This window comes from Balearica regulorum, chromosome 2 (assembly GCF_011004875.1).
Source record: "Balearica regulorum gibbericeps isolate bBalReg1 chromosome 2, bBalReg1.pri, whole genome shotgun sequence".
Lineage (NCBI taxonomy): Eukaryota > Metazoa > Chordata > Aves > Gruiformes > Gruidae > Balearica > Balearica regulorum.
The window spans coordinates 164863314-164876113 of record NC_046185.1 but is presented as its reverse complement, the minus strand read 5'-3'; the positions used below and the strand labels follow the sequence as shown (position 1 = coordinate 164876113).

The 12800-nt window shown below is 47.4% G+C and overlaps 1 protein-coding gene across 1 annotated transcript; it reads left to right on the top strand.

Moving 5' to 3' along the window:
- The first annotated feature begins 315 nt into the window (after positions 1–315).
- KLHL40 (kelch like family member 40) lies at positions 316–11564 on the top strand. Its single transcript, XM_010305707.2, has 6 exons — positions 316–1633; positions 5367–5527; positions 7135–7242; positions 8641–8826; positions 9379–9525; positions 10291–11564. Exons 1-6 carry the CDS (start codon positions 488–490, stop codon positions 10400–10402), a joined length of 1860 nt encoding a protein of 619 aa, XP_010304009.2. The 5' UTR covers positions 316–487; the 3' UTR covers positions 10403–11564.
- The last annotated feature ends 1236 nt before the right edge of the window (positions 11565–12800 follow it).

The following is a 12800-nucleotide window of genomic DNA, read 5'->3' as shown; positions in this document are numbered from 1 at the left end:
TGGATGTTGGATTCATCTGGAGGATGTTTCCCAAGTGTGGTGGCTGAGCCGATGGGTCGCACGCATCTCCGCCGTCATGGGACAGCAGCAAAAGCTCCTGCTCCCCCTGCAGTGACTCATGGACTGACAGACCCTTCCTAAAGCATCAAGACTGGAAGTACAGCTGTTCCCCCTGGCCCCCTCCCTTCCTCCTTGTCCAATGTGTCCTATTAAAGGGTGATCGGCTTACACATGCTCTCGTATGGATTCCTTAAGCTTTGTAACGCTGTGGCTATATATAAAGCCCTACGCTGGAAACTGAAGTACACAGACAGCTGCGACAGTAGCAAGCGTTTCACATTCCCAGTGTGCTGACGGTCTAGAAGCAAGGGAGACCTGCGAGACCTGCTTCGAATAAGTTTCTTTACCAGGGGCTCAGGCATAGATATATTTATAAATATATATATATATAAAAGGATTGGGAAAAAAGGAGCGGTTACTCTTCACTATGGGTTTGCCTTTTGATCAAGTGGAAGAATTGCGTCTCTACCAGCAAACTCTCCTCCAAGATGGACTCAAAGACATGTTGGACCACAATAAGTTTCTGGACTGTGTCTTAAAAGTCAAGGGGAAGGAGTTTCCCTGCCATCGGCTGGTGCTGGCAGCTTGCAGCCCGTATTTTCGAGCAATGTTCCTCTCAGACATGGAAGAGAGCAAGAAGAGGGAGGTCAGTTTGGAAGACGTTGATCCGGATGTCATGGGCAAGATCCTCCATTATATCTACACCTCCGAGCTGGAGATCACAGAGCAGAATGTGCAGGACATCTTCTCCGTGGCCAACATGTTCCAAATCCCCTCCATCTTCACCGTCTGCGTGTCCTTCTTGCAGAAGCGTCTCTGCCTCAGCAACTGCTTGGCTATCTTCAGGCTGGGCTTGATGCTGGATTGTGCCCGGCTTGCTGTGGCAGCTCGGGATTTCATTTGTGATCGCTTTGCACTGGTCTCTCGGGACGAGGAGTTCTACCAGCTCTCCCCTGATGAGCTTATTGCAATCATCTCCAGTGACTCCCTCAACATCGAGAAAGAGGAGACTGTCTTTGAAGTAGTGATGAAATGGGTGGGGACCAAGGACCGTGAGAGCCGGCAGAAGGCCTTGCCTGTCATCTTTGAAAGCATCCGCTTCCGCCTCATACCCAATGACTACATCAAGGACCACGTGGAGAAGCACGCCATGGTGAAGTCCAGCCCGGAGCTGCTCAAGAAACTGCAGATGGTGAAGGATGCCCAGAAAGGCAAATTCACTGTGGTGAAGAAGAAGAAAGTGAAGAAAAGCAGTGAAAAGCAAGCAAAAGACAATGTTGTCAATGGAGCAGTAGATGAGGAGGAAGATACGGAGGAGGATGCTCTCCCAGGGATCTTAAATGACACAATGCGCTTTGGGATGTTCCTCCAGGACCTTATTTTCATGGTGAGCGACAGTGGAGCAGTGGCCTATGATCCTACTGCCAACGAGTGTTATTTTGCCTCCCTGTCTACTCAAATCCCAAAGAACCACATCAGTCTGGTGACCAAAGAGAATCAAATCTTTATTGTTGGAGGACTGTACTACAATGAGGACAGCAAGGAGGACCCCATGAGTTCCTACTTCCTACAGGTACTAGCTTTGTCTTTCTTTGATTTCTTTGACCACTTTGCAGCATCACCAGTCTTTAGCTTCCATGTGATACCAGTAATATTCATTGTCATGTGATGTTAAAACGAAAGTTGTAAATGAAGGTGAAACATCTGAATTGCTTTACTAGAGATTCTTCTCTATATTTTTAAGGCAGATCCCAGTGAGGGGGGTTTCTGGTCATTGAGGAAGGAGGCTTGAAGGAGTAGGTAATAGAGACAAGGCTTCCTGATCCAAATCCTGAATAGGGACCACTTTGAACCCTGCATTTGGTCCAGTCCTGGCTGCCATAGGGCACACTAACTGGAAGGTTAGTGGCATCAGATCTGGGGTCCACTTTGCATCCTTTATGTTCCCTGGTTGTGAACCCCCAGCAAACCCCAAGGGTGACTCTGCCAGGTGCCGACAAAGAAACGGCAGCAGCTACAGCCACAGAGCAAACACTCCAAGGACATGGGGTATGTCCCTACCCACCAATGTGTGCCCCATTTCCCATGTTGTTCTTGCCCCTGGAGGTGTGCTACTGCCAGCTCAGAGTCTCTGTTTTGGCCATTTCTTTCATGTGTGCGGGAAACCGTGGAGTGATGTCTTTTGGGATCCTCCACAGGAAAAATGGTTGTTCTAACTCAGCAGTAACCAAATCTGTGATCAGACTGATCTGTGTGCAGGCAATCTGAGCCCTGACCTGAGCTGTAACCCAAGAGCACCTTTGCTGTAGACAGCTAGTGCAAGACACCTACCCTTCCTGCTGACCCTGTAGGAATACAGTAAATCCTCTGTCCTTCCCCATCATACCTGGAAATCCCTTTGTTCTTCTCCCATGGCTCACGTATCTTCTGGGAAGAAACAATAACATGTCCAGGCAGAAAGGATAAAGTAAGGGTAGTTCCCAAGCCAAGACATACAACCTTCCTTGATCCTTCCATTGCCTTGTTGCATGGGTAGGGCTGTACATCTGATTCGTGTGCAGGGACCATGCTTGTCCTGACCTGGAAATGGTCAGGCTTTGAAGCCTATGCAGTCCATGTGAAGCCCATGAAATGAGAAGAACCCACAGCCCTAGAAAGCAGGATGGAGGGGGAAGGCAGTGGGAGTGCCGGGGGACATGCTGTTTGAGATATAGCCCTTCACACTGGACAATAGATGACAACAGCAGATGTGGCGAGCTCCATCACTTAGCTGCGCAGAGCAGGTAGATGGGCTGCTTCATATTCAGCTGGAATCTATGCCTAGAGATCAATCCTCCACCAGTCTGGTAGTTGGCCAGGCAAGGTAATTCCTTGAGCAGCAGCAAAGGTCCACCATGTCCTGGGCTGTTTCTGTACAACTGCACCAAGCAGGTCAAAGGAAGTGATTTTTTTTTTTTTATTTTTTTTTTTTTTGGTCATACACTTGTGAGACCACATCAGGATCCTGTGTCCAGTCTGGGTCTCCCCAGTACAAGGGAGACATTGAGGTACTGGAATGAGTACCTCAGAGGCCATCAAGATGGTCTGGGCTGGAGAACGGGAGGTACAAGCAGAGTGTCTGAGCTGGGTTTGATCAGACTGGAGAAGGGGAAGGGAAGATCTCATTGGTGTCTGCAGCTCCCTAATAGGAGGGGACTCAGAAGAGGGATCCAGACTCTTCTTGGATTTGCACAAAGATGGGACAAGAAGCAATAGCCAGGAGTTCCAGTAAAGGACATTTCAGTTAGCTGGGAGGAAAACCTTTGCAATGGAGGTGGTGGACTACTGGAGCAGGAGTCCAGAGAGGTCACAAAACCTCCATTCTTGGAGACATTGAATATTTGACTGCACAAAGCCCTGGCAACCTGCCATAACTCCAAAGTTGCACCTGCTTGAGCAGGGGGGCTGGATGAAAGACCTTTGGAGGTCCCTTCAACCTAAAGTACTCTGTGATTTTAAGCTGCAAACAGCAAGATTTCTATATTCAGCTCCCATTTTGCCACTGACTCAGTGGCAAATGCCTTGGACATCGTGTGGCCTCCTTCCCCACAAGTAGAGGGCAGTGGTCCCTTTGCAGTTTGCTGTGGCACTCATGCATGGGAGGTGCAGACAAGTCCCAGGGCTGGAAGGTGCCATCAATTTGCAAAGGTGTAATTCATTGCCATCAGTGCCATTACATAGTTCATGGTTCCTGTATCAGTAAGAGAGTCTTCTGAACCTTTTTCAGCTGAAACTTCACATATACGTATACAGGCAGCTGTGTGATGGACCCTTGAATCACCGTGTCAGTGCAGCAGCATCTTACACCTTCTGACTCTGCTTCCGGCCTCCTCGATTTCACATTCCTCCTGCTGAAGGAAAGTTAGTTTAGACTTAAGGACAGACAACAAAATATATAAATGCTGATAAATCCCAGAGGCCTTGCAAATTTAGGAGGAACAAAATGATTTTATTGACATTTCGGATGGAAAAGGGTATCCTTTATTTGTCACTTCTAAGATTTATGATTTTAAAACAATGCTGAATCCATCAAGAAGCAGGAACTATCCTGGTAACTGGGCTGCTTGGGCTTGTGCTATAAATAACACATATGTGGACCACAACTTACAAAGAGACAATAACCACAGGCACCCAGCTGAAGCCAAGTCTTTGGAGGCAACCCAGCAAGCTGAAGCTCTTTGGCCCAAGCCTATAGCAAACAGTGCTTCAGGCAATGATGCATCACAGCTTCATCCTGCAGAGTCCTGCCAAACTGGCTGTAAGACATCACTCCAGAATTAACCCACAAAGTCCCTCTTCTGCTAGCGAGCTACATTAAATTTTTTTTGCCCCAGTTTACAGGTCCCATCAAACCATGGTGCCCAGAGAGCTCCCAGCCTCATAACCTTTCACATCTTTTTTTACGGTGGGAGATGAGGCAATGCCTTCCTCTACAGACATCCAAGGATTTGCAAGGATTTGGCCATCTGATCTAGTAGCACTGTATGGATTCATTTTCCCATCTATCAGATGGGGCTCTGGCACACTTTGGCCAGCAAGAAGAGCTCTGGGCTTTGCAGCACCATCTCAGTTGTGTTGTACCGTATTGGGTAGATGATAGGTATTGTGTAAATATCCTTCGTGCAGATAGGCACACATGTGTTTCATCTCATGAACTCTCACACACACTGAGGTGATATGGGACAACATCAATATCTTGAGAAGCAGAGGAGGGACATGGTAAGTGATCACTTGCCAGAAAGAAGAAAAATTGGTGGGAAAAGAAGGGGCTCGGGGGAGTGAGGTCTGTAGCCAACATTGCCAACACCAGCCTGTTACCTGGCAGAGTTGGAAAATATCAGGATTAAATACTGTGGCATGTGCTACAGCTGAAGAGGTTCAGGCAAAATTTCTAAGATGGAAGTGCTTCAGCTCCTCCAGTCCCAGGAACTATCCGTTATAGGTCCAACATAAGAGTCTCATCCAAAGATTACCAAGCTTGTTCTAAGTCAAGGCTTTGGTGCACAGAGCAGAACTATTCCTGCTGGTGCATCTCTGCTGTTATGCCTTGTCATAAAACATATGACATATGACTTGGATTTGCACTAAGATCCCCCATCCTGCAGCAGATGGTAAGGCACAGGCAGAGACTGACATTGCAGAAAGTGCCTACTGGGGTGACCAAGATGCATGTAGGAAGGAACTTTGCCCTCAGCCTCTGGACCTCAATTTTTACTAAGCAAATAGGCCGGGTGAACACACACTAATGACCACGTATTCCCTTTCAGTACGACCATCTGGATGCAGACTGGCTGGGGATGCCCCCCCTGCCATCCCCTCGCTGCCTCTTTGGCCTGGGAGAGGCAGAAAACTCCATTTTTGTGATCGGAGGGAAAGAACTGAAAGAGGGAGAAAAGACCTTGGATTCAGTCCTGTGCTATGACCGGCTGTAAGTGTTCACATGCGAGTGTGGGGAGGGTGGTGGTTGACAGGAGAAGGCAAAGCAGCTGCCATGCAAAATGACTCCAGGTCTCCAGGGACTCAAAGGTTTTGGAGACAGGGTTCAAACTCTACATCTAGATACTGGAACCACTTTCTCAAGCTGTACCCTGGGGCTCTGAGCTGTACCTCTCCAGCTGCTTCATTTATGGTAATTGAACCTCCAGGAGATGGAAGCCGTAATGGGGATACTATGTTATCAGGGACCAAACTTAGCAGATGCTCACATGGGACCTGTACAGAGCAGCAAGCTGCTCTTGCCCATCAGTTTGGAGGTTCAGTGACCTTCACTGTGGTCTCACCAGGAATGACTTTGCGCAGGAAAGTTTGTTTTGAAAGTATTCAGATGTGGCACTGAATGGGCCACTCTGAGAGATATCAGGCTTAATATACAATTATTTTTGCACAATGGGCTCTGACCCATGTTATGTCATGAGCTTTATTAAAAGGCACCATCCCATTCTGCTCACAGGAAGCAGAAACATCCAAAGACTGCTCCTCTCTGCCCCAAAGAGGCAGAACAGTAGGTGTTAAGCCTTTGCTGAGTCTAGATTTAGATGTGTATGTGCTTCAAAGTCTGTTTTATAGGCAGAGATTTGAAACCAGTTTCATTCCCACAGAACGGGGCATTTATCTGTCCCTGCACACTCTGGGAAAGGACGTGTCTGCCCCCGCTAAGTGCTCAGGGGGTGCTTTGAATACCGATTTGAAGCTGGTAGAGGTGTGACCAGCACCACCTGTATTTCTAGTATTATTTAGATCAAGATTTCAACTATAACAAGACTGGAAAGGGCAAACTGCTGGTCTATGGGATCAAATATTTGCCCAGAGTGGTTGGGCAATTAGAAAACACTCGGAGCCCAGGTATCTCAGTTCTTAGGTAAAATAACGTGCAGGTCTTTGGGACTATATCCTACATGTATGACAACTGGCCATGAGTCTAAGCTACATGAACATGAACAGATATCTCTTGAGAAATTAGTCAGCCCTATTTGGGCACCAGTTTGGGGTTTCCAAAACCTTACAGCTACATCCCCTGCTCACCTGCCCTGGAGCTAGCTAAGAGCCTTCAACACAGCCCTGCACTGCAAAATGTGGACATAACCCTCCCATGGGTCCTTGATGAGTGTTGGCCAACCATTGCACCTGAAAGTGGAAGGCAATGGCCAAAAAAGAAATTTGTTCTCATGATGTTGCACCCCTAAGTCACATTGGCTTTAATTTTTTACATAGTTCAGAAATGTCTGTCTCATCTGTGTCTAGCTGGTAATGCCTGTATACGAGGTGAGGTCCTGGGAGAAGTGAGGATGTGTATCCACATAGCCCAAGAGTAGGGGAAAACAATGAATATTAAGCATAGACGTTCTGCTTTTTTATTTTCCCTCTTTTTTAGGATCATGAAGTTTACTAGGTGAGCCCTATCTCATTGGAAACCTCATATTTTTGAGATTTGAGTCAGGATCTGTGCTCGCCTCTAGGTCTGGAAAATGCCATATACTCTAGGCCTCACCCAGCAAGCTACAAATCCTTTTTGCATCTCATCTTTCTCTGATCCAGGTCCTTCAAGTGGGGTGAAGCCGATTCCCTTCCCTACGCAGTCTATGGCCACGCAGTGGTATCGCACAAGGATCTCGTCTACGTCATCGGTGGCAAAGGAAGTGACAAGTATGTCAAAAAGCAAGAGAAATGCAGGGAGCATGAGTTGGTACCTCCCCAACTTGGATGCTGTGGGTTAAGGAGGATTGGAAGGGGTGTGAGATTGGAAGGGCTGGAGCACCTCTGCTATGAGGACAGACTGAGAGAGTTGGGATTGTTCAGTCTGGAGAAAAGGCGGCTCCAGGGAGATCTAATTGTGGCTTACCAGTACCTGAAGGGGCCTACAGGAAAGATGGTGAGGGACTGTTTATCAGGGAGTGCAGTGACAGGACAAGGGGTGAATGGGTTTAAGCTGAAGGAGGGTCGATTTAGATTAGATGTTAGGAAGAAATCCTTTACTGTGAGTGTGGTGAGGCACTGGAACAGGTTGCCCAGAGAGGTTGTGGCTGCCCCATCCCTGGCAGTGTTCAAGGCCAGGTTGGATGGGGCTTTGGGCAACGTGGTCTAGTGGAGGGTGTCCCTGTGCATGGCAGGGGGGGTTGGAACGAGATGGGCTTTAAGGTCCCTTCCAACCCAAACCATTCTGCGATTCTATGATTCTATGTGGATCCTTCCCTCTCAGCTCAGATGTGTGGCTGCAGCCCTTCCAAAGCCATTAGGAGTCCTACAGGGACATCGAGGAGATGGCACTGTCCTTGTGAGAGAGGGAACATATCATCCCTGTTGTTCACAATAAATAAATGTCCCACAGATTGGGAGAGACGCTGAAGAGCAGGAAGCTCCTTCACATTGAGGGTCTACTGTCGTGGACTTGTGGGGCAGCGTGGTTCTAGTAGTCAAATACAGATGGGTGTTTGTAACAGGGGTGAAAAACTTCATCAAACCTGACCCCCATGCTGCCCTCCCACAGGAGATGGGCTCAGTAGAAAAAGTCTCTCTTGCGGAGCATTGCAGTGATTTCTTTGCAAGCCTGAAGTGTGACTGTTTGCAGAGCAAACGTGCCATAATCCAGCAAGAACAGGTCCTGCTCTGATGGGATTATGGTCTGAACAGTGTGAGTGTGCATACACTCACCCACCTTACATTGTCATGCTGGGAAACACGGCGTGTTAGTGATGGTATTTCAGTGTCGAGTTGGATCGGGAGCACTGGAACACTGTCTGATGGCTGTGTGCAAGGTCCTGAGAGGCAGATAGCTACACGGACCCCTGTCCAGCTGTGTGAACGCAATGTCAAGCTTTTAGGACTTCTACCCAAGGAGGGGATGTGTTATACACACAAATGATGTCTCCAGGCATGGGCATCCTTGGGTGCACACCCAAGCAAAGGCACTCATGCTGATGTGGAGGAGCAAAATCCTTTCTAGACACCCCATGTTCTTCCCAGCAGACATCCCCCAACTCCTGCAGTGCAAAGCTGCCCCTCAGCAGGAGATCAAGGCTCCTTCTCTCCCTCATCTTTCTCTAGGAAGTGCCTGAAAAAGATGTGTGTCTACAACCCATCCAAGTTTGAGTGGAAGGAGCTAGCTCCCATGAAAACTGCCCGGTCCCTGTTCGGAGCCACTGTGCACAAAGACAAAATCTACGTGGCAGCTGGTGTGACTGACTCCGGCTTGACCAACTCAGTGGAAGTCTATGACATTGCCACTAACAAGTATGTACTTCAGCACACTTTCAGGGCATACTTACACAAGGGGCAGCTGCAGGTGTATATTAAACAACTTCCAGCCATTCTGGAGTTTGCTTGCTCCCAATACTGGTTCCTCATAGTCTGCATTCTTTGGACAGCTGGACATCACCAATGCCACTGCAGCTGGGCTGTGGATCATCTCAGGCTCACCTTCAAAGCAGTTTCACCAACTGGTGCAGCCCTTGGGTTCGCTGCAGGGCTGTAGCTTTATCTTGGCAGCTTCACCCAACGCAATAGACTCTGACTTTGGGCGGGCCTTGCAGCTGCAGTCCCACCGCTGGGACCTGCTGGTCCATGTCAGGTGTGCTTCACAGCTCATCTACTCAGTGACAAATGAAGTTGAACTATGATGATGGGGAAATCTCTAACAACCGTCAATGTATGATCCCATCCCATGTAGACCTACACATGTTAATCTGTCACCAGTTAATTTAGTTGTAGATTCCTGATTCAAGGCCAGCCTCAGCGCAACAGTAGGCAGGGTGCCCTAACACATCCCCTTTCTTGACATGGCAGGTGGGACACTTTCACTGAGTTCCTGCAGGAGCGCAGCTCGGTCAGCCTGGTGAGCTTGGCTGGGGTGCTCTACCTGCTTGGAGGGTTCGCCACGGTGGAGACGGAGTCGGGAGAGTTGGTGCCAACGGAGCTGAATGACATTTGGAGGTGATGATCTGACCCAGGGCTGCCCAAGGGAGCATGGGAGGGATGTTAGTGAGAGCCAGTGAGGGAACAGATAGTTTCTGTCTGTCGTGATGCCTTCAGTGTCAGATGGATGTTGTTACTCCAGCATAAGGGTGCAGGCTCAGTGCAGGGTCCCTGGGTGAGAAGTTTGCCCTGTGCTGTGCTGGAGGGCACATTAGGTGATTCAGTGATCTCTCCCAGCCTCATACAGCAACATACCAGCTACTTTCACTTTGTTTCTGCATCGACATTTTGCCTGGAGCTGGTTCCAGACCTCCCCTTTGGTGTGAAGCAGTGTTTGTGGAATGTGTGCTCTCCTTGGGAAAAGCCAGTGCTCAGGCTGGAAAGCAGATAGTCTTACATGCGAGCAGAGAAGTGAGCAGAAAGCATTTTCCGACGTAGCTGCTCCTGTCCTTCACATCTGTGGCTCTAGAGCACCCTCAGCAGGCACCTGCTGGCCTTCACCATGGATGTTCAGTCTTGGTGCCATCAATCCATTTACCAATGGAAAAATATACCCTCCCCTGCACAACCACGTGCTGATATCCATGTCCACTAGCCTGGCGCTGCAAACCAGGGCAGACCAGGACTGGAAGTCCCCATGTAGCTCCCACAGATATCTTGTGGCCAAATAATGTCTGTGGGACATCACATCATGCACCAGGGCTCCCACCAGTATGGAGAGCAGCTGAAGCAAGGGAGAGGAGATGTTTTCCTCACCATAACTGTCTGTTTGTCTCTCCCCAGATATGATGAAGAGCAGAAGAAGTGGGAAGGGGTCCTCCGGGAGATCCAGTATGCCTCCGGTGCCACTTTCCTTCCTGTGCGCCTCAATGTTCTGCGCCTAACAAAGATGTAACAAGGCGTGATTTATTTTTTTTCCATGGGGATCTGGGGCAAGGAGGGATGGGGGGAGATGAAGCCACAATTATCAGCGCAGAGATGTGGCATCTGGATACTTGGTAGGACATTGCATCTGTGATTAGTACTATTTTACTTCATCAAATGGGAAAGGGGGAAAATTATCTTGAAGACCTATGGGAACTTGAAGATGCTTACAAGATAACTAGAGAAGGGATCTGGAGCCTGCAAGGAGCTGGGGTAGACTGAGAAGCATGGAGCAATGACCTGTTCCACTCTCAGTAGGCAGGACAAAAAGATCATAGTCTTGTTCTGCTTCTTTATCCACCTTTTTCTCCATCTTCTCAACTGCTGTTGAACCTTCCCAACGAACAGTGGAGGCAGACAGCGGGTCCCAAGGGACTAAGCTGACATTCCCCAGGGAAAGGGGGTCTATGAAGTATTTCCCCACCTGAGGCAGCTGTTAGCATGGTGCTAGAGCCTACCTTGGAGAGAAGGGTCAAAGTCAAGTGGTACAGGAGAGACATGGAGGGAGTCTGATGAGTTCCCGGATGATGAAGGTTGTTGGGATGTGACAGTTAAAAGAGCTGTGAGCGTGGGCAGCAGAAACACTTCGGAAGTTACAATGAAAATAAAATAGTCTTAGTTTTTTTGCCTCCACCTTGGCTTTGGACTGAAGAGACACCAGGAGCTAAGGTCTGCAGAAGGGGAAGAGTTATGCGAGTGGTTGGGTAGGAAAGGGGGGGAGAGACAGGCGGGGGGGCCATGTGCACTCATCTCGTCTTTTGGGCTTATCGTCTTCAATCACAGATTACAATGTCCTCAGCTATGGTTAGACAAGTGCTGTTTTTCAGGGAAAGGTTTTATATTTATGCTGTTTCTCTTATTTTTAATTTTCTGATTTTTTTTTTTTTTAAAAGAGTATTCTAGTTTGCTAAATACATGGAGATCTCAGATGTGTTTGGCTCAGAGAGAGCTTCCTACTGAGGAAAAAATGCATTGGGTTTTTTTTTTTTAAGTTATCCATAATGATGTTTTGATAGAAACATGACTGTACTGGCAGCAGGACAAAGATCTGCTAGAGCAAAAATCTCCTGATGCCCACACCATCTGACCAGTGGTTTATTTAAAAATAAATTATTAGGCTGTTTCAAAAGAAATCCCCCGTGTTTGCATGTTGATAGAGCTGTAACTGAATGTCCACAGCAACCAAACACAAGGACCAAGCAAAAGCTGCGATGAACACACACAGCAAACGAGTCCCATGGAGAGCCCTCGCACAGACCCAGCTTTTATCCTTCTTATTTTCACCCATTTTGGAGCTGAAACTTTAGCATTCTTATCCTTACAGCTATTGTCCATAGATACAAGGACTAGAAGCTTACCTAGGACTAGAAGGAAGCTGGATGCCTACATGATCCCATGATACCATGAACAGGAGTGATAATAATAAAATAGATCAAATACAAACCTTGCAAAATAATATCCTCAAAATGGCATGAAAATTATGGTATTAAAAATCATATCTGGCTGACTCATCTGGCTCAAAATGCAGTTGTGGAGAAGCTAAAACATGTTTAGAAGGAAAGACAATTTGGCACGGGTAAAGGAACCAGAGTCTTGTCCTGGTTTCATTTTAAGGATTTAAAAAGTTACAGGATAATCTCCTTAGAGGACAATCAAATCAGAACACTAATGAAACATTTTCACAAGAAAAATAAATCCAAGGTGACTGGCTGGCACAAAATAGTTGTTTTTTTTTTTCAACAAAAACTTTTGAAACAATCAAATGTGTGAAAAATACACTGAAAAAAAAAAATTTCACCTTCTACCCAGATCTGCAGAAATTCCCATGGATGACTCCCAAGATAATTGAAGATCAATCTACCAAATATAGAATAGCTTGTGGCAGAAGAGATAAATGAAGAAGAAAAACATAATCCGTGCATAGAATAGTAATTTTTTAAAAGTCATTTATTGCGGTGGCAGGATACCACCTCCTGCCTGGGATTGGACACCAACACTTTTGCTTCGGCTCTTCTTGCTGGATGTGCAGAATGGAAAACTGTTGACACTTGGTCCTAAGAGAGGGTTAATCCTCATCCACCACCACATTGCTTGGCTCTCCTGGGGGAAATCTGGGCCCTTTGAAGTCAAGGGGAATGTTGCTGAGCCTTGATGAGCTGTTAGATAATGGCTTAAGAAAGATCAATTAAGACTGGTTCCCATCCTTGGTCATTCAATTTGCGACTGTCCATCTGCAATACAGTTAATAGGAGCTTAGTGCTCCCACGTTTCACATCCATTATAAAGTTGTAGATGCCACTGCTGGCACAGGACAACAGACCCTAAAAGGAAAAATAATTGCTGTATAAAAGGACCCAGAAGAGCTTGAA

Coding starts and splice junctions, on each gene's coding strand:
- KLHL40 (XM_010305707.2), top strand. CDS start 488: ATGGGTTTGCCTTTTGATCAAGTGGAAGAATTGCGTCTCTACCAGCAA. Junction 1,634..5,366: donor TGAGTTCCTACTTCCTACAG/GTACTAGCTTTG, acceptor ATTCCCTTTCAG/TACGACCATCTGGATGCAGA. Junction 5,528..7,134: donor GTCCTGTGCTATGACCGGCT/GTAAGTGTTCAC, acceptor TCTCTGATCCAG/GTCCTTCAAGTGGGGTGAAG.